This window comes from Eriocheir sinensis, chromosome 19 (genome assembly GCF_024679095.1).
Source record: "Eriocheir sinensis breed Jianghai 21 chromosome 19, ASM2467909v1, whole genome shotgun sequence".
Lineage (NCBI taxonomy): Eukaryota > Metazoa > Arthropoda > Malacostraca > Decapoda > Varunidae > Eriocheir > Eriocheir sinensis.
Genome location: NC_066527.1, coordinates 13,077,718 through 13,097,358, shown reverse-complemented (window position 1 = coordinate 13,097,358; position 19,641 = coordinate 13,077,718). Strand labels below are relative to the sequence as shown.

General features: G+C 39.4%; 3 protein-coding genes across 8 annotated transcripts in view; 2 read left to right on the top strand and 1 right to left on the bottom strand.

The window, feature by feature from the left end:
- Positions 1–485: 485 nt before the first annotated feature.
- LOC127000713 (cytoplasmic polyadenylation element-binding protein 1-like) lies at positions 486–5,176 on the top strand (the record flags this gene model as incomplete). Its single annotated transcript, XM_050864735.1, is given in 4 exon segments — positions 486–578; positions 837–1,002; positions 1,469–1,596; positions 3,844–5,176. Coding segments are annotated over 4 exon segments (597 nt in total), but the record flags the coding sequence as incomplete, so codon positions are not given.
- Positions 5,177–6,305: 1,129 nt separating this feature from the next.
- LOC127000715 (cyclin-dependent kinases regulatory subunit-like) lies at positions 6,306–11,468 on the bottom strand. The gene is made up of 3 exons (XM_050864737.1): positions 11,276–11,468; positions 9,501–9,628; positions 6,306–6,756 (listed from the first exon to the last, which is right to left on the bottom strand). The coding sequence occupies exons 1-3, from the start codon at positions 11,329–11,331 to the stop codon at positions 6,680–6,682; spliced, it is 261 nt and encodes an 86-aa protein (XP_050720694.1). The 5' UTR covers positions 11,332–11,468; the 3' UTR covers positions 6,306–6,679.
- Positions 11,469–12,643: 1,175 nt separating this feature from the next.
- Positions 12,644–19,641, top strand: part of LOC127000711 (intermembrane lipid transfer protein VPS13D-like) — a 103,127-nt gene continuing 96,129 nt past the window's right edge. For 2 of the 6 annotated variants that reach the window (XM_050864732.1, XM_050864729.1), the window contains exon 1: positions 12,650–13,058. The gene's annotated coding sequence lies outside the window, so the exon portion shown is untranslated. Of the gene's footprint in view, positions 13,059–13,113; positions 13,135–19,641 lie in introns of those variants that run through there. The other 4 variants (XM_050864734.1, XM_050864733.1, XM_050864731.1 and 1 more) reach the window with 4 other exon arrangements.

Sequence of the window (19,641 nt, the reverse complement as noted above, 5' to 3'; positions counted from 1 at the left end):
TCAGTGGTGCGTCATGTGAGTTAATTTTACACATTTATTTTCCATACAATATCCCGCCATTGAGTGGGTTGTAGATGGCCGAGAGGTGCTCTGCCCCATCTTAGAATGACTCAGTAAGGTTTTACAGGCCTATCAGTGTGTCTGCCCACATATAGCAGTGCAGTGAGGTCCATGATGGAGGACTTGAGGGGGAGATGGTGAGGTTGTAAAGGAGGCTTTAACATCAGACAGAGGGAGGTGGAGAGGATTAGGAAAGGCCTTTGTCCTGTAGAGGACTTAGTAATGGCTGAAGATGATGACAATTCTTAATTTTATTTTTTCTGCTTGTGAAAGAATATTGTAGTATTGAGATTTCAGACAAACAGTGGTGCTCAGAATAAAAAGGGTGATGGCAGTGGTAACAAGTTTAGTCAAGTCTTTGCTTTTGTTACTTGTCAATAGTGATGATGTGCAGGGCACCAGGGAATAACATATCTATCCCTCAGGTGAAGGCTTTGCTGGCAGCCTGCAGTCAGGACTTCTCTGTTGGAGGAAATTACTACTACAAAATATCATCCCGACGCATCCGTCAAAAGGAGGTGAGAGGCTTCCATTAACTGGTGCAGAGTTGTTGTATGCTCGACTTGTCACTGCATGTTGGCTGCTGGAAGGCTATTTCAGAATTTACAAATGAATGAAAATACTGGCTAAGTCTGTGGAGTGATGCAATGGGAGAGGTAGTTTTCAAGTTTACAAGTTCAGAGGAGCACTTCACATGAAAATGGTGATAAAAAATAGCAAGGAAAGCATGTGGAGGCCTTGTTACTCATGTGGTGGTGGTGGTTGCCCTGTCACAGGTACAAATCATTCCATGGGTGATTTGCGACAGCAACTTTGTGCGCTGTCCCTCCTACCAGCTGGACCCTGCCAAGACTGTGTTTGTGGGGGCGCTGCATGGCATGCTGAGTGCTGAGGGCTTGGCCAGCATCATGAATGATCTCTTTGGTGGTGTTGTCTACTGTGGTAAGCTGTTGTACCATGCATTTAATAATACTAATGAAAAACTACATGGAGCAGAAATGTTATTTGCATATATGTACAACAACCCAGAAAATACTATAGTAAACCTTTTGAGTTAATGAACCTCATTTCTACAAAAATTAGATTTATCAAACCTTGTAAACAAACCTACTGAATGTTTTCCTTTCATATATAACTGACAGTATTTTTCAATTGATACCTTTCATATTAGTTTAGGCAATAATTATTCTTGCACAATTAAAACTAAATAATTTTTGAGTAAACACCATTAACCACTGTAAATATCCTTAACTTTTATTTGATACAGCACTGTGTACCTACTAATATCAGCTGATGTGATCCACTTTTGTATGTAACAATTTGGTGTCCCCCAAATTAACTCGTTAGGTTTACTAAATTGTAGTCCCTTTGTGTGCCTGGAAACTGCAAGTTATTCCTCCCTCTCCAGGCATTGACACGGACAAGTACAAATATCCTATTGGCTCAGGGAGAGTGACATTCAACAATGAGAACTCGTACAAAAAGGCAGTGCGGGCAGCATTCATTGAGATCAAGACTCCAAAGTTCACAAAGAAGGTTTGGATCTAGTGTGTTCTTTTTTAAACATTGAAATAAGCAAGCACCACTTCCATGTGCTCAGATTTGTAAGACTGGCAATTCCAGTTTCTGCAGTTTCCAAGTGATATAAGTGCAAAATCAATGCACATCTATATCTTTGATACCTTCCCCCAATGGAATGACCTTGGCAAGTCTTCAGTTTTCCTTGTTCTGGCATTCTCTCTGCCCACACAATCACTAGCCTGCCAACACTCCAATACTCATCCACTCTTATGATCCATTACTGTTACATTACTGGTGGTCTCCCTGATTGTTTCTCTCTGTCCTGTCCTTTTACACTGTCTTCACAAAGTTGTTCTCTTTCATCCATCACTTGTCCAAAGCACAATTTTAGCTGAAGATGCATTCAGAGTTAGTTTGAGGATTCTGAATAGCTCAAGAAATGTATTAATATTTACATCCATCAACATGTGTATTCTGTGGGCTCCTATTATTTATTTTCACTTGTGTAATTTGTTTCCTCATTGACTTCAGTTCATTCTAGAGTGTAGTGTGTTCTATTTTATACCTTCTCACTCTTATAGGTAATTTAATGGTTGAATATTATGTAGTTAGATATAGTATATATTTTCATTAAAGTGAAAATGCACTTTCTTTGTCAAGTTATTTGCTAGCTCATTAGTTGAATACATGGTCTGGATGACACTTATGATTGTATTTCAATAATTATCAGGTAATGTGAATCCATACTTATTTACTAATATCATTTGCATGCTTTTCCTAATTTCGTGGGGGTAGTTCATATTTATCTTTACACCCATATTTAGTCATTTATGTATTTTTTTCACATGTTCTGATAGATTTTGTTCACGAGATGTATACTATTTAAATCAAAAGTCCAAAGCACTCATGTCGTTCCTTGGTACATCAGGATGAACACCAGAAAAATCTTCAATAAGGGCAGGAACAGTGCCAGGACGATGATCAGCAAAGGGATCAGCCACAAGTGTAAAGGAGTGTAGGGCTGTGTGGAGTGTGGCTGTGTGATGTTCCTTCATTGTCACCATTCACATCCCTTGTCACTACTCACCTCACTGTCATTCTCTGGCAAATAGTCTTCAGCTGAGTCACTTATGAAGCCTTCTGATTGAGTTTCATTATCATCTGACCCTTGGAAGTCACTTTCAAGTCATATTGCGCTCAGAATCACTATCGGACAGAGAGAAAGATGCCATGACACGACACTTGTCAATCACACACTGCCACCCCCAGGCTTCACATCGTACCCCCTTAAGGCCAACATCCCCAACGTCCTTGAAACACAAGGTGCCAACTAGTCAATTTGTCACTGTCATAAAAACCATACAAACTGAAAAAAATGAAGTCCTGTGTATCGTCAATGAACGATGACATACTCACGTACTTCATCGGTTCCTTAGCCAAAATTTTATATGAAGTACTATGGTACGCCATAGATAATCAAGGGATTAAGATCACTCCCTTAAGTCAGCGATACAACCATGTGTTTGGATGCATGCTACCTCATATGTATATTTTCACGTTTTAATGCAGATTAGGACAGATTGGACTAAATACAAGAAAACAATCAACTTACTTTTATATGTCTAGCATCTGCTCAAGTGACTTAGATGAAAGTATTAGTGTATGCCTTGTAGCAAATATGCTATTCTGTGTATCACAGTACATCAGATTAAACTAATAGTATTTTTCCCATCTGTATTTATGAAACTAATGAATATAACGTTAGTCATGAATACTGTTTTCCAGTCTGCATCAAGATGTGAAATACATAAAAGTAGCTTGTATCCAAATACATACTTGTGTTGTTGACTTGGGCAAGTGATGTTAACAAATCAAGAATATGAGCACATTAACCCGTCTGCTGCGATTGGAACGAATTTGGCTTTGGCTTTCATTGGTAGCCTGATAACATATACTCCCATGTCTTTCCCTGCCTCTGTGGTGGATAGTGGAGTGTATCCTGTGTTATTGGTGTGCTTGATATCCCCTCCCAAAGTGGATGCTATTCAGACACTGTATTTAACCAATCAGCTAGCAGCAAAGTTTGACAGAAAAGGTCATCTATAAGAGCGTGTTTATATATATATATATATATATATATATATATATATATATATATATATATATATATATATATATATATATATATATATATATAAAAAGACTAGTAAGCTGTCTTAAACTGTCCCCTTAGGAACTCACAAAGTATTGTATCCCATGCAGGTGCAAGTGGACCCATACCTGGCCGACTCTTTCTGCCAGGTGTGTGGCATGCAGCAAGGGCCATACTTCTGCCGGGAGGAAGTGTGCTTCAAGTATTACTGTCGGGGCTGCTGGCAGGATGCACACCCCATGGAGGGGCATGGAGGCCACAAGCCCATCATGAGAAACTCCAAGCTGCGCACACAGACCAACAGTAACTACCTCATCTAGGCAGTACAGCGTGTTGTGTTGAAGATGGCTGGCCCTTTTTCTTTACACATTGTAACTTTTTGGTGTTGTCATTGTGTGCACTGCTGCTGGGAAAATGAACCTTATCATGGTAACTTTTCAGTGATGAGTGTGGGTTATGGTGGAAAGTTAAAGTAATGTTTTATGAAAATCTTCATAATCACTTCCCCACTCATTGGTCTGCTGATTCCACGTTTTATGTTGTATATGACGCATTAAGCAGTGTTCTTGTTGTTTTATCTTACTGGGGTGAATGGAAGGCCCAAAATTAATTATATTTTATCTTGAGCCTCCATTTTAGTTTTGTGCTACAGAGTTATTTAATTTTGTTTATATTTTGTGTCAACACAAAACTGTTAGCTATTCTAATTTTAGTTTAGATGTCTTTAGTTTCATTCTATTGTAATTGTAATATGTCCCCATAAAATTTTATTGCAGCTTCGGTTTACTTTACGTGGAAGGCTGGTATTGTTTGGGAGGTGGCTTAGTGTGTGGACTCTGTAATTTACAGAAAACAGTTAAGTTGATAAGGCTTATCCAACTTAACATGGTGGGTTCAACAGTTTTGGCCCTGTAATATTACTGAACATTTTATATGAACATGAATGGCAGAAAGCCTGTCTTTGAAGCACATTGGATTTTACACATTTTAGAATTCTTGTGGTAGTCTCTGGGAGGTGGTGGGTGAGATTCTTTTATTGTTTGGTATGGTAAAAAGTGCATTTTACTGTTCATTGTTGGGTTTTCACCAAGCAAAGAAGTCTTACAACTTGAATTAGGCATCACTGCCAAGAGAGATGAGTTATTTTAGTTTTTGTTCAGTGATTAGATCAGATTTTAACAATTTAGAATTTTCATGACCTAAATTTGCTGTTTCTGCAAGATTTTACTTAATTAATGTTTTGAAATAACAGGAGTGCAGTCAGACTGCAGAAAATTTTATCAGTGTCTGATTATATTATTTGACTCCATTGAAAGAAGTTTGGTAATTTGTTTATGTTGGTGGTTTGTTTACATGGAATTTCATAGTTATCATGTTTTGGAATTGTTTTGTATGTTTAAAAGATTTGTTACTTGAGTTTTGGGAATGCAATGTGAAACTGCAGCTTTGTTTGTTTTAAACCTGATCTCTGCTGTTTGCCCAGACTTGAAGTGCACTACAATCACTAAGTGTACATCTACCCTGAAGAACAAGTGATGGGAGACAAAACTTCAACATAATGGTATGTAGCTTATGCTTAAAAACGCCTGCGCATTTCTAATTTGTAAATACGAGTAAATCAACTTGATAGATATTCAAACTAATTTTTCTAGACTATATTATAATGTTTATGTATACAAAAAGAAAAATCAGTCCTTATAAATCCCAAACATGCTGATTTGCATCGATAATATACCCTACAAGCACACGAAAAGAAGTCATTGTATCAAACAGGAAAGTCAGATCATACTCGAACGAATATGGTTTTCAGATGCCTATAATTCATCTCATTTCAAGTGCATTAAAAGATATCTGGCTCTGCAAGTGCAAATGAAGGGTATTTTAATAATTTACTTCATGTAAATAACAATATTCGAAATAACATGAAATAGTAAATAATAACTTGAATGTGATGCATGCAACAAATTATCAAAATTCCTTATGTACAGGCACTTGCAGAGTCGGATGGCTTTTTATGCACCTGCAGGGAGATTAATTATAGGTATTGGAAAGGACATAGATTGTTCGAGTATGATTCGACTATACTGTTTGATACACGCCTTTTTCGTGTGCTTGTATGGTATATTATCAATGAAAATCTGCATGTTTTCGGTTTATAGAATAGGACTTGAGGGTTCTTTGTATACAGAAACATTCAAATTTGTCTCTGAATATAAAAAGTTGATCTTCACGCTATCACAAACTAACAATGCACAGGTGCCACACCTACATTCATGAGTGGATAGATGGAATGAAACAGACTATGGTCGCTGACATTCTCAGACTGACCAAAATCTGGATTGTGGTCTCACTCGTCTACTAAAGGACTGCAACTTTGGAACAATAAGATGAAGGAACATCATGTTACTCCAAAGAATGTCCGAAATGAGCAATATCATCGATCAGTGGTGTTAAACCTTGCCATTCACCTCTTGGCAGATAAGGCTCCCTGTAATGGAGTAGCAACATCCACCAACTCATCCTTCAGGTCATAAACATTAATGCAGTGGTGGCTGTAATGGAGAAATGTGAAGGACCAAAAAAGATCTTTATTAGAAAATATATTTCCATTACAAACAAAGAAAATCACCAAAGGAAAGTCAATGAAGTATAATAATAATGGTATGTGATATACGTGTGTAATGAGCCTACAGTGGAAGGAAAGGGAACACAATCATGACCAAAGCACCACATAAACTTTGTTGCCTCAGCACTCCCAGACAGCCTCGGTCCCGCCCGTCAGCCTATCTTACGGCTATATGTACAGATCTAGAGTCAGGCGGGGGTGCTAGGCACCCTGGAATGGTTCCCGTGTTGGGGGGAACTAAGAAGAGAGAAAGAAAGGCGAAGGAGGTTAAAAGAAGCTCCATGACAAGGATGTACATTAGGGCAGGTGTAGGAGCAGCCTCATTCATCATCCTTGTCCTCATCCATCTTAGGCGGTGGAGTGGTGATGGGCCGTCGAAACAGCAGGATGTGCGGCTCTGCAAAGAAATCATGTTACTTTGGTTTTGCCAGGCAGATGTCTTGGAAAATTTATTTTGTCTATATTAGCCAGCTGTGCATATCAACCAATTACCTCATTCACCAATGAGCTGTGTTCTATTTCTGCTTAACATAAGATGGCTTTAAAAAATGGTTTCATTTGAAGTGTACTGTTTGCAATTTGTTGATATGGGTCACCAAGCTGATTTTTATTACATAAGCAGTAATGTAAGGTCACCAAACTTGTAAGGAAAAAGATTATCATGCTCTTTGCATTGAATAATAATAACTGGTTATTACCATTAATCTGGCCAAGGGGCAAGCCAAAATGTGGTCATGTAAATCGTCTTATTCCATTGTTAATTGTGTACTTGAGTTAGGCTACTTGATTACAATAAAACCTGAATATAAACTGTGAAAGATTATTACAATAGAATCATGACCCACACTCCCTTGCCTCGCTGCCTCAATCATGTCTCCTACTAACATTTATTTCCCACGGCAGGTCACAACCCCCTCTCCCTCACTCTCTCCTCGCTTAATACCACAACAGTACAGTTCACTTCCTTTGCTTTCCCTCCACTCGGTGTTTCTTATGTTTTGTCACAATGGCCCTCTTTCCCTATTCTGCTTTTGTGTTATTTCAAATAATAGATTATTTCAGTGTCATTGCAGTGTGGCCAAATGGAGTATAATAACACCAAAATATTAAATTCAGGGGTGTTAGCCTCAGTGGTCTAGTGGTCAGCTTGCCTGGTTACTACCCCACGGACCCAGGTTTGAATCCCACCCCGCCCGGGCAGTTGGTGTGCGGCTCACCAAGCAGTTCATCCTCCCTTTCGGGCTGGTCGATAAATGGTTTCCTGGGGAAGGTAAACTGTGGTAATCCGATTTTCACATTGGTCTGTGTCCCGGGGTAACGGGTTCTTACCGACCACAGGCTCAAAGAGTAAACGGATCGTAGATGAGCACCACAGCCACGCGCAGCTATAGTGTATGCACCCACCTTTACCTTTACTTAAGCTTGTATCCTTGTCAGTCAGCAACTTCTATTAATGTTGTGCCTTTACAGTACATTTATACTATAGTTGTAATTATTTCCCAATAAGGGGGAAATTCCATCATTCAAGTCATTTTTTTAAATGCTTATTATGACGAGCAATGCATCATGTGTATTGTGTCTGTGTTTGCTGCACGTATGACCATGGCACAGCCTTTAAAAATTAAAGCCAACTCCCTTTTCACATGTGATGAATACTGTATTTATTTTACATTTACATGAGGGTGGAGGTCAAGGGACGGAGCGAAGTTGCATGCATGTTACACGCTACCAGACTCTTGGTTTTTTTTTGTTTGGATAAATGGTCTGTTTATTTTTTTGGATAAATGGTCATTTATTTTGTTTTTCAGTCAAAAAGTCTTTCAGGATAGAAAGGTAAGGTAAAGTTGAAAGCATACAATAGAGCTCTGTGGCTGTGGTGCTCATCTCCAATCCATTGGAGTTGGTTGAGCCTGTGGTGAGAGCGCACCCTTAACCCAACAGAGGGCCAGTGTAATATCTGGGTTACCACAGTTTACCTTCCACAGGTTTCCCCAGGTACCCATTTATCGACCATCCCAAAGGGAAGGATGAACAGCTGGGTGGGCTGCACACCAACTGTACAGGCAGGGATTTGAACCCAGGCTCACAAATTTGTAGTCGGGAAGCTAACCACTACACCGCGAAGGCATGCCAGACAGCTGCTCCCCTCAAACTAATTCATTTTGAACCTGGAAAATTCAAATTCCTGATGATATCATCCACATTAATGTAGCAATATAAAAGCAAGAATGATACATTGCTTCTAAGTGATTTTGATGTGTATCAAACTTGCACCCACTTCATCATCTACTTCAGCTGTACTACCACTTTCTTAGATAATCCACTAGATAGCATTGAGGGATTCCTGAAAATATAAATCTTTACCTCACTCTGGCTACACCTGCTGAAGTGACCCACCCAACATGAAAAGCCCCCCTGACCCCACTTGGGAGTGGAGTACCTCTTTAGCCAACTGGCTGGTTGTGGGTTCAATCCTCCGAATCAGAAACATTATTTCCTCTTTTCTGGGCTAAATCAATTTTTTGTGTGCTTTGAGACAGTGAGGCAATGTGTCATTAAGCAGAATCAAGTTCCCCCATTATACAGTATGGATGTGTAGTGCTTGACCTGCCTGATGCAGAAAGACTTCCAAACTCACTCAGCGAGTGAGGTAGTACCTCTCTGACTGACTGGTTAAGGAATGGCTTTCCCATCTAGCTGGTTGCAGGTTCAATCCCCAGCACCAGTAAAATCCTTTCCAGGTCTGGATTAATTTTGTGGCATGTTTCGTGACACGCAGTTGTTGTGTGAAGGCATGAAAAAGTGGAAATTCAGTGGCGTTGCAGATGTAAAGTGACAAACTAACTTAGTCAAGTTATTCTCAATTTCTGTGTTGAATCATATATGTGAGACATGTATATAAACAGCTGAAAATTAGTAAATAACCAACTTAATGTCATATAATTATTAAGCTTTAGTTTAGCCAATAAGCATTCACCTTTTTTAGCAATTTCATTAAGATTAAATTCAAAGCTAATGCATTTCCCAAATTGCAAGAGGCATATAATAAATGGAGAGACTTGGTGAAACCTAAAAATGAGATGATGATAAGGGTGAGCCAAGACTACAGGAGAGCATTCCTATTTCTTGAGCATGTCGTACCTGGCTCGTGTATCATGTAGTGCATCCACCCCTGGCTCTGCTGCACACCGAGGCCCCGCCACTCACTCTCCGTCATGAGGTGGGTCTTGGGCACCAGCTTGGACAGGTCCTTGGGCAGCATCACGTGTCTGGCAAGGGACAACACACACACTCACTAACAATGATAATCAGGGGTGTGGCATTTTGCACTGTCTCCTGAAGTGTCAAACATTACACAAATGTCACAAAGTATCTGGCCGAGATATGTTTCCAACCTTAATGGCAAAAGGTTACCACGTTAAAGCTGATAGGTTATCCATTAGTTAGTACATAAGTAGTTCTTAACTAATTAAGCAATAAAGGGATAGAATCCTTTAAGGGTAAGAGGTCACATCGTCATGAGTTATGATACTATCCGTTAGGTTAAGGTGGAGTTCTATTAGTTTATGCTAACTTTTGTTATTTCAGCTGAGTAGCCTCTGACTTCAGCTCCTATTAAACTATCAACACCACTAGTTAACACACACACCAGATGTTTTAAACAAATTGGTATTTACTGAGAGTTATGTGGCTAGTCTGGCTTTTCAATTCCAACTTCGGGATGTGGTTAGTTAGAGGTGTTGGATTTTCACAGAGTTCAGTCACCATATTACAAACTCAGTCACATGAAAAGATATAAAAATCAACAAAACCAACTAACCACACCTTGAAAAACGGGTCAAGACAAATCAGCCACATTATTGTTCATAAAGACTAATACAATGTTTAAAATTCAGACAACACACACACAGGCCTCCCCAATATATGACCGTTACTGAGTTCATCCTGATAACTTCTGTCTGCCTCCCTGCTGTATATGAAATTCACTAGAAAGACGAAGAGTGCGGGGAGATTTGATAGAAGTATTCAAATGGGTCACAGGTTACAACAAAGGCGATATAAGTATAAAGTACTGAGAATTAGCCAACAGGATAGAACATGCAATAATGGATTTAAATAAGAAAAGTATAGGTTTAGGAGGGAAATAGGCAAGCATTGGTTTAGTAATAGGGTGGTGGGGAAATGGAATAGACTCGGCAATCACGTAGTGAGTGCAGGGATGATAGCTTGTTTTAAGAGCAGACTGGATAGCTACAGGGACGAGGATGACAAGTGGTAGTGGGGGGGAATCTGGAGCTGCTCTATGTAGGCCATTAGGCCTCTTGCAGTCTCCCTATGTTCTTGTGTTCAGTTATGTAAGAGCCTATCACTACAGAGGACTGGGTTAGCATGGCCTTTCTTTTAACCTGTTCCACTTTGTATCGCTTCTTAGGTCCTCCTTGATTCTTCTTCACACTTGGCCAGAGCTTTGTTGCTCCACACACTGATTACGGTCCACCCCAGGCCACGGGACAGCACTGGGGTCCCTGGGCAAGTGGGGCAGTCCAGACCCTATATAACACGACCATGACAACTCCCGTCACCATGAGTCAGACAGTGTGTGGAAATGAACTAGAAACCGCAAAATAATACAAAAATGGAGCCTGTGGGTGAATGAGAAGGGGGAAACTGTCTAAAAACTAATATGTTTAAATTTCCCTGATGCACACACAAACAAGGAAAAGCGTCGACGTGAAAGAAATAATACAAATGATACAAAAATAGAGCCTGTGGATGAATAAGAGGGGGAAAACTGTCTAAAAACTAATAATAACCGTTTAATCTCCCTCCGAGGCACACACTGAAAAACAAGAAACGGCAGGGCCAAGAATCAGACCGCCCTGCCATTACCGCCTCCTGCCTCCCCTCGGTCTCACCTGTACTCATATTTCTCATCGTAGTACTTGTCGGAGTAATAGATCCTGTGCGGCATGGTGGGCGTGGAGGGCGTGCAGGGCCGGGGAGGAAGAGAGAGAGAGGAAAACGCGGCAGCCACACGGTCCGGGAAGATTTAAATCCTCGCTGCCTGGGGGTGTGCTGGCCGCTGATTGGCTGCCGCTCCCCATGTTATCGTACTCGGAACTTCTTCGTATTATTCTTCTTTTGACCTGTTCCGCTTTGTATCGCTTCTTAGGTCCTCCTTCTCAACACTTCTATGCTTCAAAACATGCACTTAGTTACTTCACAGTGGACACTTATACATTTCACCCTGAACTAATGTGTTTATTTTCTGCTCTTTTCTTCCCATGACTTTGCTTTTCTATGCCCTTTTGTTAGTTTCCACTGAAGAATATGTGAGCAGACTGTGTTATATAAGAAAATAATAACAATAACATGGAAGTAAAGCCCAGTAAAGAGCAAAGAAGAAGAAACACAATTAAAGAGGTAAAAAAATGTTACCGTTACAAAGGCTTATTTCACGCCTCCTACAATCAAATTTGTCATATAGAACTTAATTATCAATATATTCTATAGTCTATACGAGTAGAAAGAATAAGTGAACGTTTCGACGGTAGATTTGCAAGATTCCTATTAAATACGACAGTCATTTTGATGTTGAATTCTTGCCATTCGTATGAAATATACTAATAATCAAGTTTTAGATGGAAAGTTTGATTGAATAATGTTATTTATGAGGGTGTGACAGCTTTTAGGCAGTAACCAATATATGAAAAGTTTTGAGTATGACAATTTGATAATATCGGCGCTCCTATCCTCTCAGATTACACGCTTTTTCAGCTCTATAAACAATCGCAAATCAAGATAATCTGTATTACTTGGTTACAATAACGTGTTTTTATGTTTTTATGTTTTTATGTTTTTATGTTTTATGTTTTTTGAATTGTTTTCGTGTGGTAATCTTTGTTTCGTCGATACGCTGTTCAACTTCCTGATTCAAAAGTTTATCTGTATCTTCATTGTTTGACCCCTTTCCCCCTATCTCTAACACCTTGTATATAGTAAACTCTGGAACAGTCTAAACATATAAAGAAGGGCGCATTAGGCTAGTAGTAGCAACAACACAACGCAATACGCAACAGTATTATGCAAGTGTTACAAATGAGAGAGCAAATAGGTAATAGCCTACGTACAGTACGTGTTTCATCACTGCCGTTAATCATCCTTTAAATTCTGGAACAGCATTTCTTCCTCATTTCTGTATGTCCCAACTCCTCATTACTAACTAAATGTGAATCATTGGACAATTAACAGTTTGCCGCAGCACATAATATTACGCAAGTGTTCGGGCCACAGACAATTGTGTAAGTCTGTGGTTCGGGCTGATGAAGGAATAGTCAGAAGGAAGCCTAACCTATCTCCACATACTTTCTTAGATAGCCATTCGTGTCAAAAAACACATCAAGCGTAATAAAAACCAAGGAGGACCAAAGAAGCGATACAAAATAAGCCAGCGTTGGCCACTGTGGCCAGTATTGGAACACCCAGGTGAGGGCGAGAACTCCATTGAGCGGCGCGGCACAGCAAGACCCAAACAAAGGTGCAGCACCACGTCCCCGGCACCCATACCCTTGTGCTGCCAGGTCAAGCGACACGCCCGGCACCAAGACGTGGAGTGCTCACCAGTCCTCAGGTCACCATGGCGGCATCCCGGGTCACCCTCAAGGCGCCTGCACCGACGGGTCACGTGAAGTAGGAGAGGTAGGTGGGCGGGTGTCAGTGCGTGTCATCACCCGAAATACCTAGGCGAGGGTCTGCAGGTGCTTCGCCCGGCTGTGTGAGTGAGGGCCAGTGCGTGTAGCGGCTACACTGTAGCCTCCGCTGAGTGCTTGTACGCCGCCGCCTCGCTGTGGGTGGTGTTGGGTGTGTCCTTTGGTGATGTTGAGGTGCGCCCGAGACTCGCCAACAAGTTCCGCGGGTTTCCAAATAACCCAACTAAATCCTGTCTCCCGGTTTCATTGTTATCTGATCTATGTGGTTGTCATACCCATGTGTATGTTGTTATCAAAGAATAGGGGATAGGTGTTTGGAAGATTTTGTCAAGTTGACAGGTGGAAAACACTGAGTTTCTGTGGTGTTGGAGGACACCAAGTTCCTCCTGCCCCATACAGAAATGATGGGAAAGTTTGGGGTAAAGATTCCTTTTAGTACCGTGCCAGTATTTCATTACCAACCATATGAAACATCACTAGTTCTTCATATACCTTTTCTACAAACATTCAGCAATCATGGAAATGCTTTTAAAATCCAATTCAAGGACCATTTATTATTGAAAATAGGGGATAATATTCAGCGTTGTCTATTGCTTCTGAACAGTACATGGGGGACTATGACTATGAAGGACTATGGACAGTGATATTAGGTGGTGTTAGATACACGGGAGCTTAGGGTCAAAGGAGCTGCCTCGTATAGGCCTACCGGCCTCTTGCAGGCTTTCCAGTCACTCCGGCCCCTAGTAACTCCGGCCCTGGTCACTCCGGCCTCCAACCTTGGTCACTCCGGCCCCCACCTTGGTCACTCTGGCCTCGAAACGGATACCATAATACAAACAAACCCTTGGTGTTTTAATCTGAGGCAAGTTGTTTATCCATCACTTCTTATTGAATCAAGAGTTGAACTTAAGGTGGTCGGACAAATATTTAAAGTCAATGAATTTGGTGCCCAAAATGAGATCGTATGAGTAGAGCTTTGGTGATTCACAGTTACTGTTTAATATTCACAATCATTTTTTTTTTTTTTTTTTTTTTTTTTTTTTTTTTTTTTTGATACACGAAGCATTTTGATTCGAAAGAATTGATGAGATTGTATGAGTTGAGCTTCGATGATTCACAGTTCCTGTTTAATATTCCATACCTGTCAAGCTACTGTGGTGTCTTGCCATAAGATTTTGCATTAGAGACAATAAGTTTGTGTATAAAATGGTAATTAAACCATAAGAAAACCATATTTTTTTTGTCATTCAATATTTATTTGTTTCAAAACAAATGCAAAACAAAAACACAATGTAAACACATGACACAGTATGAACACCACATAATGAAAAACAATACTGTTTACAAGAATGTGTTTACATTGTGTTTTCATTCTGCATTTGTTTTGAAGCAAATAAATATTGAATGACAAAAAAATATGATTTTCTTCAAATTGTTTAAAACAAACATATTAAAAAAAACAAAAAAAAACATCTCAAGCGAAGAAAAAGCGTAAGATTTTCAACTTACACCGTAAGACTTGAAAATCACCAAAATTACGTAAGACTTACGCAAAAAACGTAAGACTTGACAGGTATGATATTCACAATCAATTTTTTTTTGTGATACACGAAGCATTTTGATTCGAAAGAATTGATGAGATCGTATGAGTAGAGCTTTGGTGATTCACAGTCACTGTTTAAGATCACAATCAAAATATTTTGTTACGCGAAGCATTTTGATTTGATTTGTATTTCGAGGCAATACTGTGTATAAAAGTCTCTGCAATTTAAGGACACCCACCACGTCTGCGATTTACAACACGCCATGCCTGAGTTTCCCTGCGTTTTTTGTGCTGCTGAGGTTTGACCTCGTCAGCACGCATTACAGTGTGACGGATGTAACCAGTGGCAGCACTGTACTTGTCACTCAGGCATAAACATAAAAGATTATCGACGGCTGAACCGCGGTGAACTAACTGACCTGCAGTGGTACTGCTGCAAGTGCCAGGATAACATTATCACAGGTACCTACTCCTATAACGACCAAAACTTTGTTTAGTTATTATTTTAAATGTCACATCTGGTGGTGGTGGTGGAGGTGATGTGTGCCTTGAGCAGTACATGCGGCGGAGTGGTGGTTGTGGAGGTGTGGTGTGTGGTGAGCAGTGTGGCCAAGGATTCTATACTATAAGGATAGCTCACCGAAACATCATCGATGACGTCATGACTGCAGTACGTCATCTGGTTCACTCTCACCCTGCTCGCATGGTATAAAATGTACTAGAAAACACTTATTTATTCTTATTCATGGTCAGATTTTGCGCTTTTTTGATTGCTAAGGATAAGTGATTAAATTATGCAGGTGATGTGTTGGCTAATAGTATACAATAATATAAATAATGTGAGAAACATGGTGAACGATGCTTATGTTTTCTCAACTTTTATTAACATTAACACCATATATATATATATATATATATATATATATATATATATATATATATATATATATATATATATATATATATATATATATATATATATATATATATATATATATATATATATATATATATATATATATATATATATATATATATATATATATATATATATATATATATATATATATATATATATATATATATATATATATATATATATATATATATATATATATATATATATATATATATATATATATATATATATATATAGTATATCATCACCTATTTGACATTTTCTTTTACCTTGTCAAATATTTTTACCAACACACATTTCATTTCAAACTGGTAGGGGGGTCGGCGTTGCCAGGGTAGGAGGCCGGAATGACCAGGGGCCAGAGTGACCAGGGCGGAGTTACTGGGGGCCGGAGTGACCTATTTCCCTCTTGCAGACTCCAACGTTCTTATGTCCTTATAATGTTGACAGGTCCTCTGCAGTGGATGCTTACTGTTCCATTACAGTGGAGTTACCCATTGATCCACTCATTCCAGTGCATGAAAAATCTATAGAAAATGAACCTCTATTAGAAGAAAATTTAATTGATAATCAACCAGTGACCTGGGAAGTTGTTCCTGGTGGTACAAAATGAGGGAAGCCAAGGTTGCACAGTTCTGATGGCTGCACGTACACAATAAGAAGAGAAACTGAATCTGTGACATATTGGACTTGCAGCATCCGTCAAAAGGATAACAAGTGTCGAGCTAGTGTAGTTCAGTGAGGTGTAAACTTCAAGCAAGGACAACACACAGCCATCACGCCACACCAGTACTCCTTGCTGCAACCATGGTATCAGTAGCCGTCAAAGAGTGATGTGCACAAGATTACTCTACCTCTGCAGCCCAAATTGTAGAAGAGGAATTGGCCACAAACAAACACAACCACCCTAATGCCCATCAGTTACCCAAACAAAGCAGCCTTATCAAACAGTAACTGACACTGTCAGTCTCAAAGGCCACGTCACCCATCTCATCTGGACTTTGAACTCACGTCTGACAGTCTGCTGCCAGATTTCATTCAAACAGATATCAAGATAGGAGACAATGGCAACCAGAATAGTTCTCGCCATGTTATCATGGCCACCAAAAATCACCTTAATTAGTCTCTTAAGCAATACTAAGCAGTGGTAAATTGATGGAACGTTTAAAATAGTCAGAAATGGACCATACATGCCTTCCTTAAAGCAGAAGAACATGCAAAGCAAGTGCCCCTATTGTTTGTTTTGATGATGATGAAGTTATACAAGATAAGACTTAGTCCTAACCAATAATGGGAACTGTGATCCAAACCCAGTGTTAGTGCCAGATTTTAGAAGAGCAAACAAGATATCTTGAAGGTTGGAGAGCCAGGAGAACCAGGTAGAAATGTCTTACAATAATTTAGTTAGAGTAATAGTAGAGGGCAAGAACAGCATATACAATTTATCAGAAAATAAAGAATGGGAAACACATCTCAGGGAACTATCTAGATTAGTTAAGAAAACACCAGGATAGCAAAAAGAACTATGAGATCAAAGTAGCAAATGAGGCGAAAAGTAATCCTACAGATGTATAGAACAAAAGAAAATTGGACCGCTGAAATCAAACACAGGCTTTCAGTATTCACACAGGAGGATCAATTATCTTTAAGAAGATGCTGAGTCCATAATAGCCAGGAACATTCGGGAGCATTTAGAGAAACATAGAGATGAAAATTATGATGTAATCTATCTTGATTTTAGTAGCTTGACAAAGTGTCTTCCTCAAACTATATTTAGCATTTACTATAGAATGGATATCAAAATGTTAGAATTGAGAAGAGGAAAGACTCAAACAGTTAAACTTGCATTCTCTAGAAGTGGAGACATGATCGAGGTTTATAAATGGATGAAGGGCTTTAATAAGGAGACATTCATAAGGTTTTGTTGGTAAATTTAAACTGGATAAATTCAGATTCAACAGGGACATAGGCAAAAATTGGTTTACTAATAGACAATTGTCACATTCAAAATTAGACTAGATAAATTCATGGACAGCATGTTCTTATGTTCTTATGAGTGGAAAAAGACAAGAAGACTACGTCAAGGTGTTCCAAGCCATCGAGCAATTGCTGGAGCTAGACCCAGATGTTGAGGAAGTAATAATGGGTTTTGAAGTAGCAATGTGGAATGCAATAAGAGAAGTGTATCCATCGGTTCATTTGCATGGCTGCACTTTTCACTGGGCACAAGCTGTCTGGCAGAAGTGCAACAGGTTGGCCTGGTGACTGCAAATATAGAGCAAGGGCCAGTATATGATTTTGTACGTCGACTCCTTGCTCTTCCCTACCTGCCTAAACAACATAATTTTATCCAACCAGCCTTTGAAGAACTCCAGGAAAAATCACAGCAATGTGAACCTACCAGAAAACTAACAGATTATATAAGGCAAACATGGCTTGATAACACCGTCTGGTCAGTGGGCAACTGGTGTGCGTTCTGACTATGGTTCGCACAAACAATGACATCGAGGCCCGGCACCTACGCATCAACACACGAGCAACAAAGCACAACCTTTCAATGTACCTTCTCATTCCGCTTCTTCACAGAGAAGCCACAAGAAAAGGAAATCACGACAAGAAAGTCCGTCTCTGGAAGTTGTGGGATGCTTACGAGGAAAAATCCATCACCACTACTAAATTTCTAAGAAGCTGTCAGTGTCTTCCGAGTCCAACATAGGATTAACAATTAATTTGTGCATGTTCTCTCTAAAATTGTGGTAGCTCCCCACCAAAATTTTTCGTTACCTTTTTGCTTGATTTTTATTTTTATTTATTTAATTTTATTTATTCTTGTTTATTTATTTTTGTTTTTTTGCTGGCATATCCATGAAAAGTCATGAAGATACTTAAACGGTAAAGAAAAGTGTGGTGACGAAACGAGTGTAATTAGTGGTGACGAAATGGGTATACCCCGTTAGAGGTTAGGTTATGTAAAGTTCGGTTGGAGTAGTTTAAATATGCTCCCCCACCCAAAAACCCAATTTCCCACGGGTCCCCCAAGATTGTCAGGGGAAGGGGATTAGGCCTTTTTCTTTACTTTTAAGTACTTTCGCCTTCATATTAAGGTTGAGGGACATGTATTTCGTACCTTAACTATAATATGAAGGCATAATATCATATTTTGGAGGCATAGAGTCAATCTCCACAATTACAAAGATCATTAATGAACAAAAGAGAGAGAGTGGGAGATAGAACAGAGCCCTGCAGGACACCACTGTTGATAGGTTTAGGGAGAAACAGTGGCTGTCTACCACAGCAGATAGATTGGCCTCAAAAGAAACTGGAGATAAAAGTAGAGAAAGAGGGATAGAATCTGTAGGAGGGTAGAAAGCAAAATTTGTGCCAAACTGTCAAATGGTTTTGAGATGTCAGAAACCACTAGTTTTTTGGAGTTGCAGGAGGGAGGAAGGAGAGAAATTTAGGAAACTAATGATATCCATGGTATACAGTCATTAGATTAATCAATAACACATTTAAACTTACCAGACAAGAGAGTTTTGTTTGTCACTGTGAGACAAGTGAAGGTAATGATATTTACCAAACGTTCTTGGTTGAAAGCTGGAAACAGCGAAAGAGAAATGATTGAAGGATATAAAAAGAAGACCAAGGGTAGACTTAAGTAGCTATACAAAGCATCAGAGGACTAAAGGACAAGGAGCACCTGGGACATTGGCCAAGCAAGGAGCCTAATACATTTGGCACTCCTGTCACTTTTACTTAGTGTTTGATATAAACATTTGCAAGATGAGATGTTGTGTAAATTAGCTTACTGAGAGAAATTCTACTTGTCTACTGTTTTTTGTTCAGTTTATTACAGCTCAGAGAGGTTGGCTTTGTAACAGCCTCTCATCTTGGTCTTCTTAACCCTTAAAGCGTGGGCGTGTTTAGCCGTACCTGTCCTCCCACACGGGCATATTCTGGCAAAAACATACCCCAATTCAACCTTTCATACATTCTCTCCTACTTTACTCACGTGACTGAAAGAAGTATCGTTGTAAAGTACATACCCTTAACTGTCCTTTGACATTAATTTGAAGAGTATATGACCATTGGTAGAGCAAATACGGAATA